The sequence below is a fragment of the Caretta caretta genome, chromosome 6 (genome assembly GCF_965140235.1).
Source record: "Caretta caretta isolate rCarCar2 chromosome 6, rCarCar1.hap1, whole genome shotgun sequence".
Taxonomy (NCBI): domain Eukaryota; kingdom Metazoa; phylum Chordata; order Testudines; family Cheloniidae; genus Caretta; species Caretta caretta.
The window spans coordinates 45,089,633-45,111,590 of NC_134211.1; the positions used below are offsets into that span (position 1 = coordinate 45,089,633).

Sequence of the window (21,958 nt, forward strand, 5' to 3'; positions counted from 1 at the left end):
ACTTTATTTCTATTATAGTTCTCTACGTCTTTAGCTAGACTGCAAAAGACAACTGTATATGATATCATCTTGCACTACAAATCTCAAAACAGATTTTCAAATGGTGTAATTTGGTCTAGTTCTATGGAAGTCAATGGAGCTACACAGACTTACTTCCAAGCAACTATACCAATTTATGGCAGGTAAAACTCCAGCCCTAAATGTTTACAATGGCTTCGGTTTTTTAAACAACACACGAGTCGCTTTTCAGCACTGTGGAGCAACGGGCACATCGGATGTACTGTATATATATGAGTCAGCTGCATAGCTCAGTCTATATTTGGTAAGAGTAAGCTGCAGAAAAGATTCCCCACCCTTTTCTCTGGAGGAAGCTGCCACTTGAGTGTTCATTAGCTACTGAACTAACTGCTTTACTTCAGTGTTGTATTACAGACCTCTAAGGGTTTAATGTGAAAGTTTAGACCCAGATTGCCTGGGGAGCCTTCAAAGTACGTAACAGCAAACCTTTCAAACCTCTGAAAATTCTCATCACACACGCCCATACCCTCATGTCCCACCACACACATGCGAAAACACTGTCCTTCTGAAAATGCTCTCTAATATATTTTCTCCAGCTTAATGTGTATTGTGATTCCCCCCAACAGGAGTGTCAACAATACAACACCATCAATACGACTTTATTTTGTACCAGCTGACAACATTCCACCCTTCAGCTTTACTTAGATATCTGTATCAGTCACTCATAACCTTAAAGTGTTATTTAAATGGTAGAAATCTCACAGGAAAGTCTGGTGGCTGATGGAAAAGTCAAATGTGAATTTTATTTTTTTATTTTTTTCTCCTCTGCTCACTGGTCCATAACTAATTACTAGAGGGTTTGAAAAATCCACATCTCAGGGCAAGTAAGAAGCTTTCCTGGACTAGCAAGGGGACTAATGCTATTGACCTCTGCAGCATCTGAGCTTTCATTTATTTTTTTTTAAAAAGTTTCTAGCCTTTATGGTTGCAAAGATAACCATCCAGATTTGAATCACTTGCACACCAAAACAGACAGCTCCAATGTGTTTCTGCTGCTGCTTGGTCTCATTAATTTTAACTGCTGCACTTCTGAACTCCCTGCTTTCAATGAATGAACTGTCCACAAGCAGATCATATTTTGTACAGATTTCTTCATTATTAGAAATTGTGTAATTAATGTTGTTTTGCTGATTCTTCATAGCAAATATACAATTATTCAATATTCAGAAATCACTATTCAACCTAACTCACATAGTGTTGTTTCTGTTCCCTCATTGGATGACTTAATGTTTGCAAAGTATACTTCTGCATCCCTTCAAGACAAATTCCTTTTCATTACAATTTTTTTCTTGATTAAACAAATGTTGTCGAGGGGTCCATAATTTGCTTTCAGACAACATTCACCCAAACAAAATTTTGCTCAAATGGATGTTCATGGAAGTCAAGTGAAAATGTATGTACAAACATGTCACCTAACACATCACATGTACATAACATAAGGCTAACAAAGCACACCTGCTTAAAGTTAACATTAAGCGTACTTTTAAGAGCTCTGATGAAGAGGGATGGACTAAAACCTAGGCCTAAATTTTAAGCAGGTGCTTAACTGCTTTGCTGAACTGGGGTCTTGGTAATTAAGGCCAAACTTTTCAAATATGGGTGTCTAAGCTTAGTGTGCAATCAATTTTACCCCTGAGTTAGCACAAGCTGTTCCTCACTACACCACATAAAAGAAGAGAGCATATGGTTTAGGCCCCACTCCTGCAGTATGTTCCACAAGGATGGTCCCTGAACTGACACATGTATAGCCCATTGCAGGATTGGGCTTTAATCACTGAATTGACTAATCTAAATGTGTAAGATGTGCAGCAATAACTATACTCCACAGACTGGTAAAAGGGCAATTTTCAGTTTACTAATTCCCTTTGTTTTTGTAAGGGAACCATTTCACTGTTGGAAAATGCTGGCAATTAAATTAATAGGTTTTCATTTAGATCGGATGGGCTCTAAAGAATCCAATCTGAACTCAAGCAAAGTGGATGCAACCCTAAAATAAAATCTAATGAAATAGCTGCCTTCCAAATGAACACATCTAATTTGAGTGGAACTCAGTGTTGACCGTTCTCATTATCAGAAGTCCTGTGGGATGTAGAGTTTCTCTTCACTCCCCAACTGCTGGAATCCTGGGATTATGTGAGAATCTCAACTTTCATTTTTTAAAAAATATGTAAATTTCTAACCTCATGGTTGAATAGAAAAGCTAGAAAATATGGCTTGTATGTGCCCTAAAGGCTCTAAGCCACAGACAAATTAAAAGAACCCAAAAGGCATTATTTTTTGTTAAAATCTCATGAGTTTTAAACCAATCTTATGATTGTCAGACCTGACTCTTGGTTTTGACTGCTTGAGCTTCCCAAATCTGTGAACAGTATGGGGTGGGGGGGGGGAGAGCAGACAGGATAAGTTTCTGATACTGACTCCAGACTGTTGGATATTGATGAGAAATTAAAATATGTCTCCATGGAAATCAAAGAATTAACCAGAATTAATCGAGAGTGTGATCCAATAGCTACTGAAGTGAGTGGGAGTCTTTCCATTACTTCAATGAGCATTGGATTGGGTGCTAAAATGTATTAAAATAATGGGGCCAAATTGGATTAAATTAGCACAACTCTATTGACTTAGTGGAACTATACCAATGTCCAACAGAAAAGAATTTGGTCCAATTACTCTGTTATGCACTGTCAGGCTGGATATCTAGACTAACTTCTGGCCTGCTCCCTCATCTCTATGATACCAAAGCATTTTAAGTGTAGACAAGTCCTAAGAGTGCTAAAGAGCTAGTACATTCAGACTTAATAAAAGGCAAGGGAGTGACACTTTCCCAATTAAAATAAAATATTAACAGGAAAATAGACTTCATGTGAACAGAAACCTCCAAATCCAGGACTGAATACCATACAAACTTATTTTTAAATTGTTTTAATTTTTCTGATAACTTTAAAGTTAATACACAATCCAGTTGTGGCCAAAAAATTGAATGAAGTTTCACCTCATGCAACTTTCCTCGTCCTGAAACAATGTTTTTATATGGAAAGTGCTCCATTTGTAACTTACCATAAGCAAGTCTATAATTCATACATGCTAAAAAATTAATAACTTTACCTGACATTATCCAAACTGCATTTAGACCATGATTCAGCACAGCATGAAAGCATTTGCTTAACTGTAAGCATGTATTTAAATCCCACTGAAGTCATGCTTTAGTGATGTGCTTAATAGATTGATTTAACCCCACGCTTAAAGTTAAGCATGTGCTTAGGTGCTGTGCCAAGTGGGAGCAGATTTCCACAATACTTAAATGCTGTGTTGAAATAGGGCAACATTCATTTTCTCATTAAATGTACTAAAACACTTACCATATGTATTTGCATTTATATAAACTAGTAATATTGAAGTTAGCTGGGTCCAGTTCCAAATTGTAAACTTTCCTACTACGAACTACGCTGAATTTTTCTGTTGTCCTTTTGGTTAGCCAAAATCTGTTTAAGTTGTTCATCTACTTTTGATACACGCAGTTACATCTCAGCTTTTCTATTAACTAAATTCCACTCACAATTTACATGTTTTCTGATTTTTAAGGAGTTTTTTTTATATTGTCTCTTACAAACATATTTTCTGAACTGTTTCTAAACTTACAGGCTTGTTTTTCAGCACATAAGGGTAATTTTTCAAACACTGTTCAGGTTAATAAATCTTCCCATTCTAGTTCAAATCCTCCTAGAATAGGATATCCTGTTCAGTTCTTCTATACATCACTTCAATTACTGAAGTTTATTGTAGGACTGAACACAGAATATTCTAATTTAATTTTCCAGTGTAAATCCAAGTAATTAAACTGAAAGAAGTGGAGTTTGCCCTGGATTAAATGAGATCAGAATATGGCCCAGAATGATGAGTTATTAGACTACAGTAACTTATTACAAGTACGCTCAGGGAAAATATTAGCTTCTGCTGTCATTTTGTTACGTTACTTTCTCAGACATGAAAAGACAAATAAGATAACAAGCAATATAAATAAGTGTCCTGGAATGTAGGTTATTACTGTCAAATTCTTTGTGTTGTATTAATTATTCTGAGTTCAAACTGTATATGTGGTTTATGCAATTCTTCTTCAAAATATGAAGAACTACTGCAGGAAAGCAATACATTCTGCAACATGGCACTGAAGTGTATATCAGCTTTCTGATGGTCCAGAGCCTTGGGCTATACTCCACAACAATGCTACCTTTATCATTAATTTTTCATGTAAAAAACAAAGAAGAGAGCCAGCTGCTACTCAAAAAATATTCCCAGCCAATGCCCACAGTCTCCTGCCTTTTATTATTAGTTTCAGATTTCCCAAGTGATGTCTGACATGCCTTTAAATTTACGAGAATAGTAAAAAATAAAATTCTTCAGTAAAAAATTTCATGTCACACCCATGAAGATAGGGGACCATTACCCTGCCCTCTTGTGGTAAAACCACAGGAGTGAGGCAAGAAAGTCTAGGAAACTCAGTTTCCTTGAAGTAGTACTTGTGGCACCTTAGAGACTAACCAATTTATTTGAGCATAAGCTTTCGTGAGCTACAGCTCACTTCATCGGATGCATACTGTGGAAAGTGTAGAAGATCTCTTTATACACATAAAGCATGAAAAAATACCTCCTCCCACCCCACTCTCCTGCTGGTAATAGCTTATCTAAAGTGATCACTCTCCTTACAATAAGAAAAGGAGTACTTGTGGCACCTTACAATGTGTATGATAATCAAGTTGGGCCATTTCCAGCACAAATCCAGGTTTTCTCACCCCCCCTCCCCCCCACACACACACAAACCCACTCTCCTGCTGGTAATAGCTTATCTAAAGTGACCACTCTCCTTACAATGTGTATGATAATCAAGGTGAGCTATTTCCAGCACAAATCCAGGGTTTAACAAGAACGTGGGGGGGGGGGGGGGGGAGGCGGGTAGGAAAAATCAAGGGGAAATAGGTTACCTTGCATAATGACTTAGCCACTCCCAGTCTCTTTTCAAGACTAAGTTAATTGTATCCAATTTGCAAATGAATTCCAATTCAACAGTTTCTCGCTGGAATCTGGATTTGAAGTTTTTTTGTTGTTATATAGCAACTTTCATGTCTGTAATCGCGTGACCAGAGAGATTGAAGTGTTCTCTGACTGGTTTATGAATGTTATAATTCTTGACATTGATTTGTGTCCATTTATTCTTTTACATAGAGACTGTCCAGTTTGACCAATGTACATGGCAGAGGGGCATTGCTGGCACATGATGGCATATATCACATTGGTGGATGTGCAGGTGAACGAGTCTCTGATAGGGTGGCTGATGTTATTAGGCCCTGTGATGGTGTCCCCTGAATAGATATGTGGGCACAGCTGGCAACGGGCTTTGTTGCAAGGATAGGTTCCTGGGTTAGTGGTTCTGTTGTGTGATACGTGGTTGCTGGTGAGTATTTGGTTCAGGTTGGGGGGCTGTCTGTAGGCAAGGACTGGCCTATCTCCCAAGATTTGTGAGAGTGTTGGGTCATCCTTCAGGATAGGTTGTAGATCCTTAATAATGCATTGGAGGGGTTTTAGCTGGGGGCTGAAGGTGACGGCTAGTGGCGTTCTGTTATTTTCTTTGTTAGGCCTGTCCTGTAGTAGGTGACTTCTGGGAACTCTTCTGGTTCTATCAATCTGTATACCTTATCATACACATTGTAAGGAGAATCGTCACTTTAGATAAGCTATTACCAGCAGGAGAGTGGGTTTGTGTGTGTGGGGGGGGGGGGTGAGAAAACCTGGATTTGTGCTGGAAATGGCCCAACTTGATTATCATACACACTGTAAGGAGAGTGATCACTTTAGATAAGCTATTACCAGCAGGAGAGTGGGGTGGGAGGAGGTATTTTTTCATGCTTTATGTGTATAAAGAGATCTTCTACACTTTCCACAGTATGCATCCGATGAAGTGAGCTGTAGCGCACGAAAGCTTATGCTCAAATAAATTGGTTAGTCTCTAAGGTGCCACAAATACTCCTTTTCTTTTTGCAAATACAGACTAACACGGCTGTTACTCTGAAACCTTTCCTTGAAGTGTTACACTCCAAACCTTCTCCTTTGAGGGGGACTTCCAAATCCAAAGACAGGAAGCTGCAGTCCCAGGTAGACCTGTAACTTTCCTCCTCTTATACTATCATTGTTCTCCCACTACTCAAGTGCCTGAAGGGATTGCAGTTGTACAACAGGTGCAAAGGCACATTAACTCCTATGCAAATATGAACCAGGCTTAGAGGAAAATATGCTCAGGCTGCTCACTTTGCTTTGCCTCTCCTGACCCACAGGGCCACAGACCTTTGCATACAGGGCCTATAGGGTATATAGTTGAGGGGTTTTATACTGTCACCCATCACTGTAGTATCTGAATACCTATAGCATGGAAAAGCTTCTACATGCTCAGTGGGAAGCTATTATCATGAGTAATTGCATTAGAATAGCCCCTACAGAATCCAATCAAGGTCAAGGTCTCTTTATGCTAGGCATTGTAAAAATATATAATGTCTCTACTATAGGGCCTATTCTGCAGAGCTGTTGCGTCAATCAACCCATACCCACTTTCTGTGGCTTCTAATACAGCTTGGATGGCTTCTGTTTCCTTACACTTTTATTATTTAATTGGTGCATATAGGTCAAGATCTGTATCGCAGCACATCTAGGGAAAACATTAATAATTCAATGTTCTGAAGTGGAAGGACAATTTACATGATCTGAAAAAAAAAACAAAATTGGTCTTATTCCCTGTTTGCTTCTTTATGAAGAAGGCTTGACTAGGTCTGTGTTTTGCTCTTTGTTGTTTGTTTTGTTTTAAAGAGTGGGCAAGTGGTTTTGCTTAGCTTTTCCTTCAGAAGTACTAAGAGTGTGGTTAAACTTACTGGAAAACTGATTTTATTTTTGAAACTCATCTTTATATATTGCAGTGTTTCTAATGTCATGGCATTTACTCAGATAACCATGATGAAAGTACAGACCCTCTATGTAATTACCTCACTGATGAACAGCTGTGGCTTTTGATTAATAACTTGATATTTCGTACCGTACAAGTACATCCAGAATGTCCTCAACCCAACAGAAGATGTAACAAGGCCAATACTTGAGGCAAGAACTGTACTTTTCACTGGTTTAAGAAAATACTTTTGGAGACATCATGACCTCAAACATTACCAGATCTGATACTCTGGTGCTAGATAATTATGCATATGTTTACCATAAAAAATTAAGAAGCAGTTTACTAGCTGTATGTTAACACTTTAACAAACACTAAAACCCAATCCTAGAAAATTGTCCAGGAATCTGATGGTTACAAGTTGCTTTGCAAATGCGTGGAAAAACTAAAGCAATGAAAGGATTCACCATACTCCAAATCAATTTTGCCAAAAAAGTTTTTAAAATATGTATTAACGGTTTCTCATTTGTAATATTTGCTATGTGGTAGGGTTGTCATTCTTTATATGACCATGGAAACTTAAAACTAGCAGGAAAAGTGTGTGCTTCTCCTTACATTTTCTGTTTGACTAATATATATAAATAAAAGGAGACATACAGGTAAAAATGAATGCAATAGGATTATTCCTAAAAGTTACTGTGTACTTTGTAAATATTAATCTTTCCTTTTACTCATGAGGAAAACTTAATCTCAGAAAACTTAATCTCAGACTACTACAGGAAAAACAACTAGTTGGAATATGTTATGAAGTACTTTAGTAGGTCAGTTTTAGGCACATCTTATGAATTTCAGTGCTTAGGTGAACTGGGGGAAAGACAAGCCAGGCAGAATTCCCCACATGGCTCCGATAACATACTGCTGATCAGCAGGCTCAAATACCCCACTCCTTCCAGTACCATCAAATGTGAATATGGGCAAATATTCAGTGGGCATTAACTTCAGAACACACAAACTCACCGTGAACCTAGTGATATCTGAACTGTGTACCCAAAAAAGCTGTCACCGCAAATAGCTCCTAGTAGTTAATTTTTCATTTGATATTGCTCACTATCAAACTCCTTAAAAGCAATACTGTCAAATGCTTGCCTTCAAGGCCAAAATGTGATTAGTTTCAATACTTTGAATCTGATGAGGAAAGTCCACTAGATTCTCAATAGGTGTTTTGGTGGTGTTTTGTTTTTAGTCCTGATAGTTGCTGTTTTGGGAATACTCATGCACTCTGAAGCAACATTAAACTAACAAACTCCAGTTTCAGAATTCCTCTCCTATTAATCTGTAATACTGGTGCACAAACAATGGATCTCATCCTGCACCTACTAAAGTCAGTGGAAATTTTCTATTATCTTTAGTGAGAGTAGAAGCAGACTGCTGTTCTAAGCAATAAGAAAGTTATGCTGTTAGACAATGGCATCCATGTTAATTTCAACTGCATTCCAAAAGAGAAAAAAATATTTGTGACCACTGTGATATCGCAAAAGCCTCCCTTTTCAAGCTTTACAGAGGATATTACAAAAAATCAAAATCAAAATCAAAGAAGTTTTATTTAAAATATAAATATTCCTCCGGAGATTTATTTGTTTTAATAAAAAGGGGGGAGTGTATACAAGTACTTCGGGCACCTAAAAATATCAGCTTCAGGATCGCAAATCATTACAGACCAGTGGTTTTCAAACTAGGGTCTGCAGATTATGTCTTAAGGGGTCCGCAAAAGGTGGTGGTTATCATAAAACAGTAGTTTTCAACCTGTGGTCCATGGACCCCAGGGGGGGTACAGACTATGTCTAAGATTTCCCAAAGGGTCTGCATCTCCATTTGAAATATTTTAGGGGTCTGCAAAGGAAAAGAGTGTGAAAACCACTGTGACAGACTAATCCTGTCCCCAAATTGCATCAGGCTGCAGCCCCACTGCCCATCATTGCCCAAGCCAGGGGGCCTCTCTGGGAGTCCATTCGTTGGCATGACAAGCTCTACAGAAAGCGGAGCAAAGCACAGAGAGAGGGGAGCAGCAAGCAGCGGCCCCAGGTAAAGTTCTGCACCAGAGCTGGAAGCTGTATACCCTGGGTCTACTGAACCACAGAGTTAGAAGGCACCGCAAGGGTCATCTAGTCTCAGCCCCTGCCAAGATGCGGGATTTGATGTGCCTAAAGCATTGAGCGTGCTCCAACCAGGACGGGGAAGGTGCGGTCTCCCGCCTCGGAAGAAGGGAAGGATGTGCGGAAGGCTCCAACATAGGGGAGAAGGAGGTGGCTCCCTACTGGGGCGCGTGGGCCTTCCAGCGGCCCCTAAACTGCCTAAAGCACCGCCGCCAACGCCTTATTCCCCGTCCGTGGGACTCTCTCTGCCCAGGCCTGGGGGAATCCCCCGCTGCTGCCGGTGCTTCAGGGCCCCAGCGTCGCCACAAGCCCCCGGCAGGGCAGCCACGGCTCCCCCGGCTCGCTCTGACCGCCCAGCGCCCCAGCCTCCTCCCACGCCCAGCCGCCGGCGGCACCGTTAGGTCCCAGGCCAGGCACTGTACTCCGCCAGCCGGGGGAGGCAGAGATCAGGGCTGGCTTTGGAGCAGCGCTGCCCGCGGGGAAGCCCCTGTGAGCGCCTGGCTCTGGGGTGGGGCCGCAGCCAGCCTGAGCCCGGGCGGGGACACATGGAGGACAAACAGCAGCGCCCATCCCCGCGGCTGCAGGCACCTACCATCCGTGGCCAGCGCCATCTCTATGAGGGTCTCGTTGTCCTTCCTCCCCAGCCTGTTCATGGCTGCTCCGCTCACCGGGCCCTGCGCTAGACTGAGACCCAGCCGCCTCGGTGCTGGAGCAAGGCGGCGGCGGCGGCAGCACCCCCCCTTCCTTCCCACTTCCACTCCTCCCTGTCCCCTCCCCTCGCCGGCTGCTCCTGCTCCTGCTCCTGCTCCTGCTCCGGGAGCACGCCGGGATTCCGCGCCCGCCCGGGTTTCGAGTTACGCTGTCAGCTGGGAGGGGGGCGCGGGCTGAGTCAGGGTCTGACCCGGGGCTGGGCTTGGGTTACCGGGCCGTAGGCGGCCTGCGCATTTCTCCCAGCTCCAGCTGGAGCGGGAGGGGGCGGCAGCGGCGCTTGTGCCAGCAATGATGCATGCTGCTGGTGATGCAGCCGGGATGCCCCTCCTTGCCTACACGCGGGCTCTTAATCACATGCATCTGCTGTTTCCGCCCCAGAAGGCGGTGTAGCGGCAGAATACGGCTGGCTTTTTTCTTGGGCCAAAATCTCTGGGTCGAGCTTCATTTTAGCAGAGACAACGTGTCCTGAAATGTTAGTACCTAGAAAAGTAAAAGGTGCATGGAGTGCTGCAGAGTTATCGAAAGCGGCCCTTGTGCACTATAACGGCTCAAAGAGAAAGCAAACTAGCCAGTGAACAGGAAAGACATGTAGCGAGACCATTTCAGGTGATTCTCCTTTGAAAGACGCCGAAGAGGGAAGTGGAGAAGGAAAGCCCTTTCAGCTTGAGTTTGTGCTGTGTAAAGCCCTGTGTGGAAGAACGTTCAGAAATATTGATAGGAGAAGTAGACCAATAAGTATTCAAGGTTGGCATTCTTGGCTGAGCAGGAGAATATGGGGGCCATTAAATCAAAGAATAGAGTAGATAAATACAGATCTTTCTCTGTTTTTCTCTATCATACCATAGTGCTGCCCGAAAGTTGGCATCATACACCAGCTGTTACAGTTTGGTTTAGTCCCTTAGAGTGAATTTCCCCTTAGGGAGAATGAACACTATTGTAGGATTAAGCATGTGGAATATGTTTAGGATTAAACATTTATTATTCTTGGCTGCACCTATTAAAGAGGAGCAGACAACCAGACAGGGAAACCCTGTAACCTGCATGACTGTCATGCCTCTGAGTAATGTATATATGGTATTTGGGTTATTTGTTTTATGCCAGATACTTCCTGTACCAGGTGATCTTGCAAATGGACTAACATGGAGTTTGACTGGAAGCTAATAAAGGACTAAACCCTGTATCGTGCAGTGTCTGCCCTCATCCTTATCCAAAGGATCTAGACCAGTGGCTCTCAAACCTTTTCAGACTACTGTACCCTTTCAGGAGTCTGATTTGTCTTGCGTACCCCCAACTTTCACCTCACTTAAAAACTACTTGCTTACAAAATCAGACATACAAATACAAAAGTGTCACAGCACACTTACAGAAAAATTGCTTACTTTCTCATTTTTATCATGCAATTATAAAATAAATCAATTGGAATATAAATATTGTACTTACATTTCAGTGTACAGTGTATAGAGCAGTATAAACAAGTCATTGTATGAAATTTTAGTTTGTACTGGCTTTGCTAGTGTTTTTTGTGTAGCCTGTTGTAAAACTAAGCAACTATCTAGATGAGTTGATGTACCCTCTGGAAGACCACTAATTATCCCCAGGGGTACACATTCCTGGTTGAGAACCACTGATCTAGACCAAGCAGAGCTAGTAGGAATGACTGAGAAGTAATTGCCCCTGAAAGAAATAGTGGTCTGACAGTGGGAGAAGCTTTTTGGTTTTGCTTATAAAGGCATAACAGGATCTAATGGCTGGAAGTTGAAGTTAGATAAATTCAACCTTGAAATAAACTGAAATAGCAGTGAGGGTGACTAAACCTTGGAGCTGCTTACCAGGGGAGGGTGTGGACCCACCATTGCTGGAGTGTTTATGATTAAAGTCAATATCCTTCTAAAAAAGATGTGCTTAACTCCAGTTTCTGGGAGAAATTCTACAGCAAGAGGTCAGGCTGGATGGTTGTGGCCTTGGAGTCTTCTGGCCTGGGAGTCTGTGCACCTGTGAATCTATGATTTCCTCCTCTCATGGGCCATGGGGAGAATACAATTGCCTGCATTGCCCTCAACATGTACATAGCACTTGCAGTTCTGGTCATCAGATTTGGAGGTGGGAAGAAATATTCTCTCAGGTCAGATTGTCAGGGACCTTAGTGGGATTTCACCTTCCTCTGCATGAAATGTGGATCACTTGCTAGGTTCTAGGATCATCACGGCATATCTCTCCTAATCAGTTCCCTACCATTGCAGGGGCCTTCAGCATTGGTGTCCCCGTGATCTCTCTTGTTCTCATCCTGTGTCACACAACAGTTTAGACTCTCGAGGACTGAAATACTTTGGTCTGACCCAAATTATTGGACTCAGTATATAAGGGTAACAGATGAAATGTAATGGTCTATGATATACAGAAAGTCAGACTAGATGTCCTAATGGCCCCTTCTGGCCTCAAATGCTATGAAAATATGAATGGAAGGATGGGACTGCATGGAAGAAAAAGTCTGAGATTATTTGTGACTGTTACAAGATGACTAATTAAATAAATTGAGATGCCTGTTTGGAATGGAGTGGTCCAGTAAAATTGTTTTAAGAGGGCAATGCCAAGAAGCTAATCTATAACTCAGTAACTCTGAAAGTCAGGTGCAATTGGGAGGTATTTATAAGATACACACAAAGTTTTATCTATATGTATTTATTATATGTCTCATAGACTACAATTGGGTACATAATGAAATGTCAAAATATAATACTACCAACTTCAAACAAAGCCTAGAGCAGATAAAGATGTATCCAGAAGAAAGACTTCATGAACATCAGACTTCATTAGCTCTATTTTGCTTCAAGAAGGGAAAGGAAGTGAAATATTTCTTTACATTTTGGCTAAAAAATTCTTCCATTAATCCATTTTTAATGTTTCAGTAAATTACTTTAAACCATTACTGCATTTGAAGTAACCACAAAGTTATTTTTTTACCCTAGCCATTCAGTTCTACACATTCACTGGACCATTCACTGGAACACTCTAAAGTCAATGTGGATAACATCAAAAAGAATAATTATTTTTAGTGGGGGAACTGTGGGATGTATTATCATGTGGAATGCATTCTGTTTGATTGCACTACAAATCTTTTTAGTCAGTTTTGATAGTTCCTATATAATCTTTACTGTAGGTGCTGCATTAGATAAAGGCATTGTATAGTAAGAAGCAAAATCACATTTCCCTTCCCCCATCCTCAGACTCCACTACTGCCCAATTCATTTCAGGATTCAGCTCAAAATTGCTTGCTTGTTCTTGAAGTCCTTCAAAAATTTGACCTATATTGATTTCAATGGGAGCTAGGTGCCTAACCAGCTTAGATGCTTTGGAAATCCTGGTGGTTGCCTATCTGCATCTTTAGGCATCTAAATACCTTTGAAAATTGGCCTTAAATGCTTAAGGCCATGGCTACACTAGAAAGCTTATAGTGGCGCAGTTGCATCGATGCTCTCCTGTCATCTTAATTAATCCACCCCCAAAGAGTGGTGGTAGCTATGTTGGCAGGAGAAGCTATCCTGCCTACATAGCATTGTCCATACCAGCACTTAGGTTGGTGTAACTTATGTCACTTGGGGGTGGCTTATTCACACCCCTGATTGACATAAGTTATACCAACATAAGTGGTAGTGTAGACATAGCCTAAGTCGTTTATGAAAATGGGAGTTAGGCTCCTAAGTCATTGAAGTGCTTTTGAAAATTGACTCCAGTCTCTTGTTATTCATGTCTCTCTCCCACCCATATAACATTACCCATCTCTTTTGTGTCTCTGTATACTTTCTCTGCACTTCTGTTTTCTAGAACAGGCTTCCTATATTTTTGTCCTCAGTGAATCCATCCCTTTTCAAATCTGATCTGAAAAATTTATGCTCTTTCTTCTCTTGCTCAGACCTCTTAATTTTTCTCCCTTCTTCCCTTATTTAATCTCTATTGTGGGTCATAAATGTTCTAATTAAAAATGGACGTCATAGTATGGCTCAGTATTACTGAACTTCGGTCTTGTTTGTACAGCGTGATAAAGCGCATTAGGGAGTGTGATTTGTAGAGCGCTCTAATGTGCTGCGCTCTAACTGTCCTGCGCAGAGCTTGCTGGTGTGAACTAAAAGGTACCGAGTTTATGCCAGTTTAGCTCATGCCAGCAGAGTCAATTAGAGCACAGCATATTAGCGTGCTCTATAAATCACACCCCTCTAATGTGCTTTATTGCACCATGTAGACATCTGTTTACAGCTTCCAGTGAAGGATGCCATGCAAAATAAGGGCTCAAAACTAGAAATGCTACTGAGCACACTACTTAGACTGTAAGCTCATTGCAACAGGGGCTGTCTTTTATTTTAAGCTTATATGCTGCCTGACACAATTGGGCCCTGACTGGGGCCTCACAGGACTAGCACAATACAAATAATAATAATAATTAATAATTAATTAATGTGGTGAAAATTCAGGGGGACACCTCTTCATGTAGTAAGCACTATGTACCTAATTCAGCAAAGCATATAAGTATGTGTCCAACTTTAAGCACATGTAGTTCCCCTGACGGGCCTATTCATGTGCTTAAAGTTGCCTAAGTACTTTGCTCGCTCCTGGTGAGTTGAGGAAGGCAATTAAACTGCAAGTTACTGCCTACAATTCACTGACTCAAAATATTTTCTTTAAAAAGACACATTTTCTTTAAGCCTTTAATTTAATCACAATTTCAAATACAGGGGACATGTTTTAGGTACACAGGGGGTACAATTATAATGCTAAGATTCAGCAAGAGCAAGGGATGGCAAGAATACCAGTGGTTACAACTAGGTTGCTGGTCTTCTAATTATCTGCTGTCTCCTCCCTCCTCCGCCCAACATGTGCTGCAAGTTGTTCTGTATTATATCCACATGTTATTATACAGCTCTAAACACTGTATCTGGAATTCCAAGAATAAACCTCTGTAATTGAACTTGTTTGTGATTTCTTGAGGTATGGGGCCAGATCATGTAAATTACACAGTGTCCCATGCTGGAGGCAGAGAGCCGTACCATCCAAGAGTATCTCCCAGAGCACTGGAAAGTGTGCATGCTGTACCAGCCCTTAAAATTACATTCCCTGCCCATCTCTCCATAGCCAGGCAGTTCCACAGACCAGTATGTGGGGAGGATGGAGCATCCTTCAGCCCCACAATAGGCGTGATTCACTCCCCCATTATTATGAAGAGGAAGGAATCCCTGTGCTCCCCAGTCTCTTAAAAGAGGCTGTAGTCCTTTATTCTTTGAAATTGGTGGGATTTAATTGAAACATTTTTAGCTGATATATTTGCTTTATGTAAGTATTTATGTTTTAGAATGGAAATAAGTAGAAAATCTCCGGGTATATTACATATAATGACCACTAGTATCACATATCATCAAGGACTGAACCTGGGACCTTCACTGTCACAGATGAGGCCTCAACTATGTAAGCTAAAGGAGTATTTCTGTTAAGTGTTAGAACTTCTAGACTCTTACTCTCTATGGGGAAAAATTTAAAAAGTGCCTAAGTGCTTATTTAGGTGACTAGAGATGCAGATAGGTGCTAGGGGGATTTTCAAAGCATAGGAGTTAGGATCTAAGATGCTTAGGTGCTGTTGAAAAATTATACGGGGTAACCACCACCAACATTTTCTCCCGCTTAGAATTTTGCAAGAAAGGGCTTAGCTACCTAACTCCAATAAAGTGTGGCTGTGAATCTTAAGCAAAGGGAGGAGCTTCCCTCCAGGCCTAGAATTAGGCACCTAAGATCCTAAGCGGCAGGGGGCTTAGGCCACACCTTCTCCTTGGCCTTTCCTATTGGCTAGCTTGGGCAGCTCCCTGCTGAGCCTGCTGGCTTTTCTGGATGCAATTCCTATACTAGGCAACCCCCATGCCTTTTATAGGAGAGTGTGGGTGTCTAACTCAAGATCTCATGCATTCTGTACTTCTCAAGTACTATATGCAACCAGGATCCCAGGTATTGTGTGCACTCAGAATCTTAAATGACATTGTATTGTTTAAACAACATAGCTTTGACAGAGAATTAATCATTCTACCAGTTGCATTCCTCCAAGGGACCTGGAAACAATGTTTTCCCTAATCATACCTTCTCAGTCAACTTCAGAGTGACTGAATTTTCAAAGCAGGCACTGTGTGCAAATCTGAGTTGCAAGGCTCCATCTGTACATACTTTAGAAAATGTAATCACAAGAATTGAAATAGAACTAACAGCAACAGGAGAGTAGCTGATTTCCCTTTTAGTCTCATCTCCAGCTTGCTATTTTTCCCCTTGTAATGTTTAACAGCTCCCCAGATAGCTAAATCATCCACAGTCCTGTTGCTCTGAGGTTCTACTGCTCATAAACTGCACTCCTAAAACTAATAGTTTCCTACTCCAATATCATGAATGTGCTCCCACCAAAAAAAAAAATTAAAGATCCCTAATTTGAGATCCTAATGAGCCTGTTGGTTCCTTTGAATATATACAGTACCTGGAGAGACACTTAAACACTAATTCTGACTGGAATTATATATAATTCCAACACACATTACTATATTAATGTGTGTTGATGAGATGTATTTGTATATAATATCCTACATTTCTGAAGAAAGCTGCTTAAATTAGGTACCACAGTATATAGTCCTTCTGTAAGCTACAGGAAATAGTAATAATGACACTGCACACTGAAGATTTCCTGTATAAAGAGAAGTTAGATGTAAACAGCTCTCAAGGGAAATAAAGGGTTCCTCCGGGTAGTTATAGGCACATAAGTATCCACTGTATTTTTTTCAAAGTCAGTGCTTTTCAGTTGATCAGTTATTAGCAGTTTGTGATCTTGGCTCTTGGTTGAAAAACAAATTGTGCAAAAAGAAAAAAATGAGATTTTTGTAAAGTGATGTTTTTTCAGTTTATGGGCCAAATTCTTCTCTGCTTAAATTACTCCAGATTTACACCGTGACAAATCTAAGTGAAAGCAGAGTCCCCAGTTGTACTGTCCCACAGCAGAAGAAAATTATATGATGCTGACTTTCTAGAACTTGTTTTGAATTATATCTTTGTGAGGGATTGGCCCCAATGAAAAAACCAGGGGGTTCAGACCCCAATTTCATGATTCTCCTGAAACCCACACACATCATGGGAGATCCACCAGATACCAAGGGAATCTACACACATGCCTTGTGCTTCTGGATCAAGGCCCCTGTTGTGCTCTCTGATATTGCAGTTTCACTGGAGTCGAGCTGTAAAGGAGTGTGTAAGACTATCCTCAGTGCACAGCTGCCTCCAGAACCTCCTGAAAAGGGGAAGTTCCACAGAAACAAAAGAAACCCTAAGGCACACCAGGTAATTCACTTTCCTATAGATTTCCCATGGAGTGAAAGGGGGTGGGTTCCATCTCCCCCACGCTGGTAGGGAAAGGTCCATTTATGGGGAAAAATCTAGGATTTAGTTTCTTTTATATTCATAATTTATTAACAACATATGGGGCCTGATTCTGTTCTCACACCACTTTTACAGTGATGTAAGTCCATTAACATCAGGTGAACTATTCTTTTAATTAATACTAGTCCAAGCATGATCAGAATCAGGTTCTGGTGGGTTATTTAGATGTCTGTATTCATAGTACACTAGCAATCTGCCTGGGCTCCCATTGAAGCTAATGGAAAAGCAACAATTGACTTCACTGAGTGCAAGATAAGGCCCTCGCAAGTCACCAAATTCTATCTACAAAGCACTGATGAGCAAAGCCTATTTAACCACATAAAGTTTAGAGGCTGCACCTTTTTACTGAACTCACTTTCCATCCTCTAGTGAAAAGATTAATCTGTCTCTGTTTGGTCTCAAATTGGATAGTTCTGTTTTTTCAGTATTTAGCGCCCTCTGGCGGAATGAAAATGTACTTTCCTGTTGAGGCTGGATCTGTTGACCTGTGTGTCTTGTTTTATATGAGTTTATTTATACCTATCTCTGTTAATTTACATAGGGCAATAGATGGATAAACTGTGCACATATAGATATGAAGAACACATAGCTAGTTAAATATTGGTTCTGGATATGAATATTACTGGCTACCAACTAAAGTAACGTATTCATTTCATAAACAGAGGATTATGAACAGAGTGAACGGGGCTTCTGTGTATAAAAGCCAGAGTATTAAAATGAAGTGAAGAGCTTAGTGGCTCAGCCAGAAAATAATAACCCTCTCAATGTATATACTGATCAAATTAGATCTTCAAACACACTTGTACTCCAGTAGGACTCCACAGATTCCATGGATCCGTTTACAGGATTGGTGCTTAAGCTCATATACACGACACCCTCACAATGCATAATCACAAACCTATTATCACAATTTTTAAGCTATACAATCTCATTAGGTATTTTATTGCATTTGGACAAAACAAAGCATACAGTATATCACTCACTTCCTATTTATTTAATGAAAGTTGGTGGCACATCCAACTAAACAAAGATATTGTTGCCCCTTCTTCTGATACCTGTGTCCCAATCTGATACCAATGTCACCCTTCTGCCAAGATGTAGCAGATATGCAGAGACCTGCAGGTCTGCTTCCCAGAGGAGGAGAAATCAGGGAAGGGGAGGCTGGGTATATTCTAAGTGTGACTTGTGTAACCTTTTTGCCAGGTGGAGTTGGCAGTAATGAGGACCGGGTTCAATGTCTAGGGATTCCTCTGAATACAAAACAGAACCAGCTCGAGCCCCCACCCAATAATCTAAGAAAACTTAACACCACCCCTGGGTGCCTCTAAGTGGCAATACTTCCCCTCTTACAAGCACTGTTTCTGTGTATAACAAAAGATAACTTTTAATATGAGGGAAAGGGAACCAAGCATTAGTTTGGGAAAACACCACAACCACATTCAAACACATTCAAACGATGCAACAAAAACTCGACCCCACAGTGCACTGGGCAGTGTCCTTTCCCTCCGTTTCCCACCTTGAGGTGGGAAAGTCTGACGAACATATGTCTTTTTAACAAATCCCTCCACTGCACCCCATTTACAGTTGGCCGTCCTTGGAAAGCGAAGACTGTAGGATTCATACAGGGTTCATGCACTTGGCAACATTCAGGGCACACCTGGAGTGTTGTGTAGGAGCAGTGCACACACGGCTCCTCTCAAGGGCATGAACCTTGGAATCTCGCCCAGATGACATGAACCGTGGACTGGGCTCCCAGGACTGGGCTCAAGGCCCGAGAGCAAGGAATGCGGTAGATAGAAATTGGTAAATAAGAATATTAAACAAAGCCAGTGTATTCCTTTTATCTGTTGGAGTATGTAATGCGCAGGAGGGAGAGAAATAAAAGAGAGGGTGGAAAGCTGACAGGCGGACCAGACCGTTGGCAGACCAGCCTGCTTGCTTGCTTAAAGCCTTGTTCTGTCTTGTTTTTGAACCGCAACAACTGGCGCCCAAATGTGGGGCCCTCAGCACTCACCTCGCCCAGCAAGGGTTTCAGACGCATCACTCATCCGCTTCGCAGATCCCGGTGAGTATTTTTCGTTGTGGTAAGTATGGGAAGCTCCCTCTCTGCTTTGCAAGTGCAACACCGCAATGAGCTACAGTATTTGCTGCGTAAGGCTCAGCACGACTGCCCCACTCGATAACTCACTCTCCTGCTACAGGAGGTGAGTGCCCAATGCCCGTGGTACCCTGAAGCCGGACCCTTAAGCTAGCGGACTGGGAGCGGTTGGGCCAGACATTGCACAAAGAGCCTCGGGTGCCTGTGCAGGCTTTACATGCCTGGCACCTCTGCCTCGACGCGATACAGCGTGTCGCCTCGGAAAGGCCCTCCCTCGCGCCAATAGAGAGGCTGGTGATCTCGCCACTCCCGTCCGCTCCTGCAGCCACCCCCCCTCCTGGTGATGCGACACAGCATGTCGCCTCGGAAAGGCCCTCTCCCGTACCAATAGAGGGGCTGCCGATCTCGCCACCCCCGTCCGCTCCTGCAGCCATCCCTCCCCCTGCTTCGCCCCCAGTGCCTCAATTACTGCCGCCTCCTTTGTCTTCCCCTCTGGAGCTGGTGAGTGGTCACCGTCCCCCCGTGGGGCCCCATGCTCCGGGGCTCCCCGGGGGGTCATCCGCGTCTGCTCAGGGGCTTTCGCTGGTGCAACAAATGGTTCACGCAGCGAAGACTCACCCAGATCTTACAGCAGAGGAATTAGCTGATCTGGTCTCAGTTTGCCCGGTGACCTGGCAGGATGATGGCCAGGGCAACCAGCTTGCAAACTGGGTCAGTTTGCCTTACTCGGTGATCAGAGAGGTAAAGAAAGCAATTCGCAAGTTTGGCCTCACTAGGACGTATGTACGTGGTCTCCTTGAAGGGCTAGGTACTGGGTATACCCTGGTCCCTGAAGATTGGAAGGCGCTGTTGCGCATGATGCTGACGCCCAGTCAGTATGTTATTTGGCTTAGTGAGTATCGGCAGATGGTGGAATGCCAAGCCCAGATATATATAGCGCAAGGTGTCACTTATGAGCAGTTAGCAGGGGAGGGCCAGTTTGCTACTGTGCAGATGCAGTCTCAACTCCAGCAGGCTGTCTTCCCCATTATTTCTGTCTGCGCCCAGCATGCTTTCCGGAAGGTCCCGGATTCAGGCAAGCCTACCAAAAGCTTTGCCAGTATCCGTCAGGGTGCATCAGAGTCCTTTATGGATTTTACCAACAGATTGCAGGAGGCTATCCTCCGACAGGTGGATAACCCTGTAGCAGCTCAGGAGATTCTGTTAAAAATGGCGGTTGAAAATGCGAACAAGGATTGCCGCCGTGCTCTCCAGGCGGCACAAGCCACTGGCGTTCTAGAGCTGTTGGACATGCTGCGGGCGTGCCAGAACATCGGCACACAAGCACATAAAGCTGGGGTTCTGGCCGCCGCCCTGCGGAAAAGCAGGAAGGAGGGGAAGCGTTGTTATCGCTGTGGTAAGGAGGGTCACTTTCAGCAGGAGTGCCGCTCATCGACGGCGCCCACCCGCCCCTCAAAGAAGTGCCCCAAGTGTCGGAAGGGCTATCACTGGGCTAATCAGTGTCGTAGCAGGTCGGGAAACCGCACCACGGGTCCCCCCCGAACCCAGGGCCAAACGGGGGTGTTCCCCACTCAGACAACTGTTCCTCTGCCTTAAAATCCATAGACTCCATGAGGGCGGCAACTGCCGGAAGTGCAGGGCTTGATTTGATTATGCAGGAGGACGCTGATTTTCAGTTGCCGGGGGAGGTTTGCGCCATACCTACATAGGTGACAGGACCTCTCCCTGCCGGATTTGTGGGTCTGGTTCTCCCTCGCTCACACGCTGGGAAACAGGGTTTTTTTGTCATCCCAGGGGTCATTGACGCCGATTACACCGGCGTTATTAAGGTTCAGGTGTGGACCCATCTTCCGCAGTCGCTCCCATGTGGACGGTCAATTGCACAATTGATTTTAGTCCCCTATCAGGTGCCAGCCACAGAGGATCGAGCCCAGGGCGGAGGCGGCTTTGGATCGACGCTGTCTCAGTTGCCGTCTCACAACACGTCCTCTCAACTTGTTGCTCTAACAATGTCACTCCGCCCCCCGAAACCTCAGTTAACACTTCTTTTAAATAATTTTCCTTTTACAGGGCTGGTGGACACTGGAGCTGATGTTACGGTGATTCGTGATCAGGACTGGCCGGTCAGTTGGCCAACAGTTCCTTCTAAAGAGTTGTGGGGGATCGGGGGTAGCAAACCCGGGCGCCAAAGTTTGTCTTGGGTCACGGTGTCTAAACCAGGAGGCCATGCCCTTGCTACAATCCGCCCTTTTGTGCTCCCTGTCCACCTCAATATTTGGGGCCGTGATTTACTTGTAAAGCTGGATACCACCCTCGATATTAATATATAATGGCCCAAAACCCTCCCCCACCCACCTTGCCCTCCACATTACCATTGGTATGGCAATCCTTAGAGCCCGTATGGATTGACCAGTGGCCCCTCCCCCTAGAAAAGCTGAAAGCGCTTCATTCGCTTGTGCAACAACATTTGCATGCACAGCGCTTGGAGAGCTCCACTAGTCCCTGGAACACCCTGGTGTTCATTATTAAGAAAAAATCTGTTGC

General features: G+C 42.9%; 1 protein-coding gene across 4 annotated transcripts in view; it reads right to left on the bottom strand.

The window, feature by feature from the left end:
- ANO5 (anoctamin 5) overlaps positions 1-9,901 on the bottom strand; it is a 105,442-nt gene extending 95,541 nt beyond the window's left edge. For 3 of the 4 annotated variants that reach the window (XM_075129469.1, XM_075129467.1, XM_075129468.1), the window contains exon 1: positions 9,749-9,891. In XM_075129469.1, coding sequence (XP_074985570.1) covers positions 9,749-9,809 — 61 coding nt within the window. In that variant the 5' untranslated portion in view covers positions 9,810-9,891. Of the gene's footprint in view, positions 1-9,748 lie in introns of all 4 variants that reach the window. The other variant, XM_075129470.1, reaches the window with a different exon arrangement.
- Positions 9,902-21,958: the final 12,057 nt, after the last annotated feature.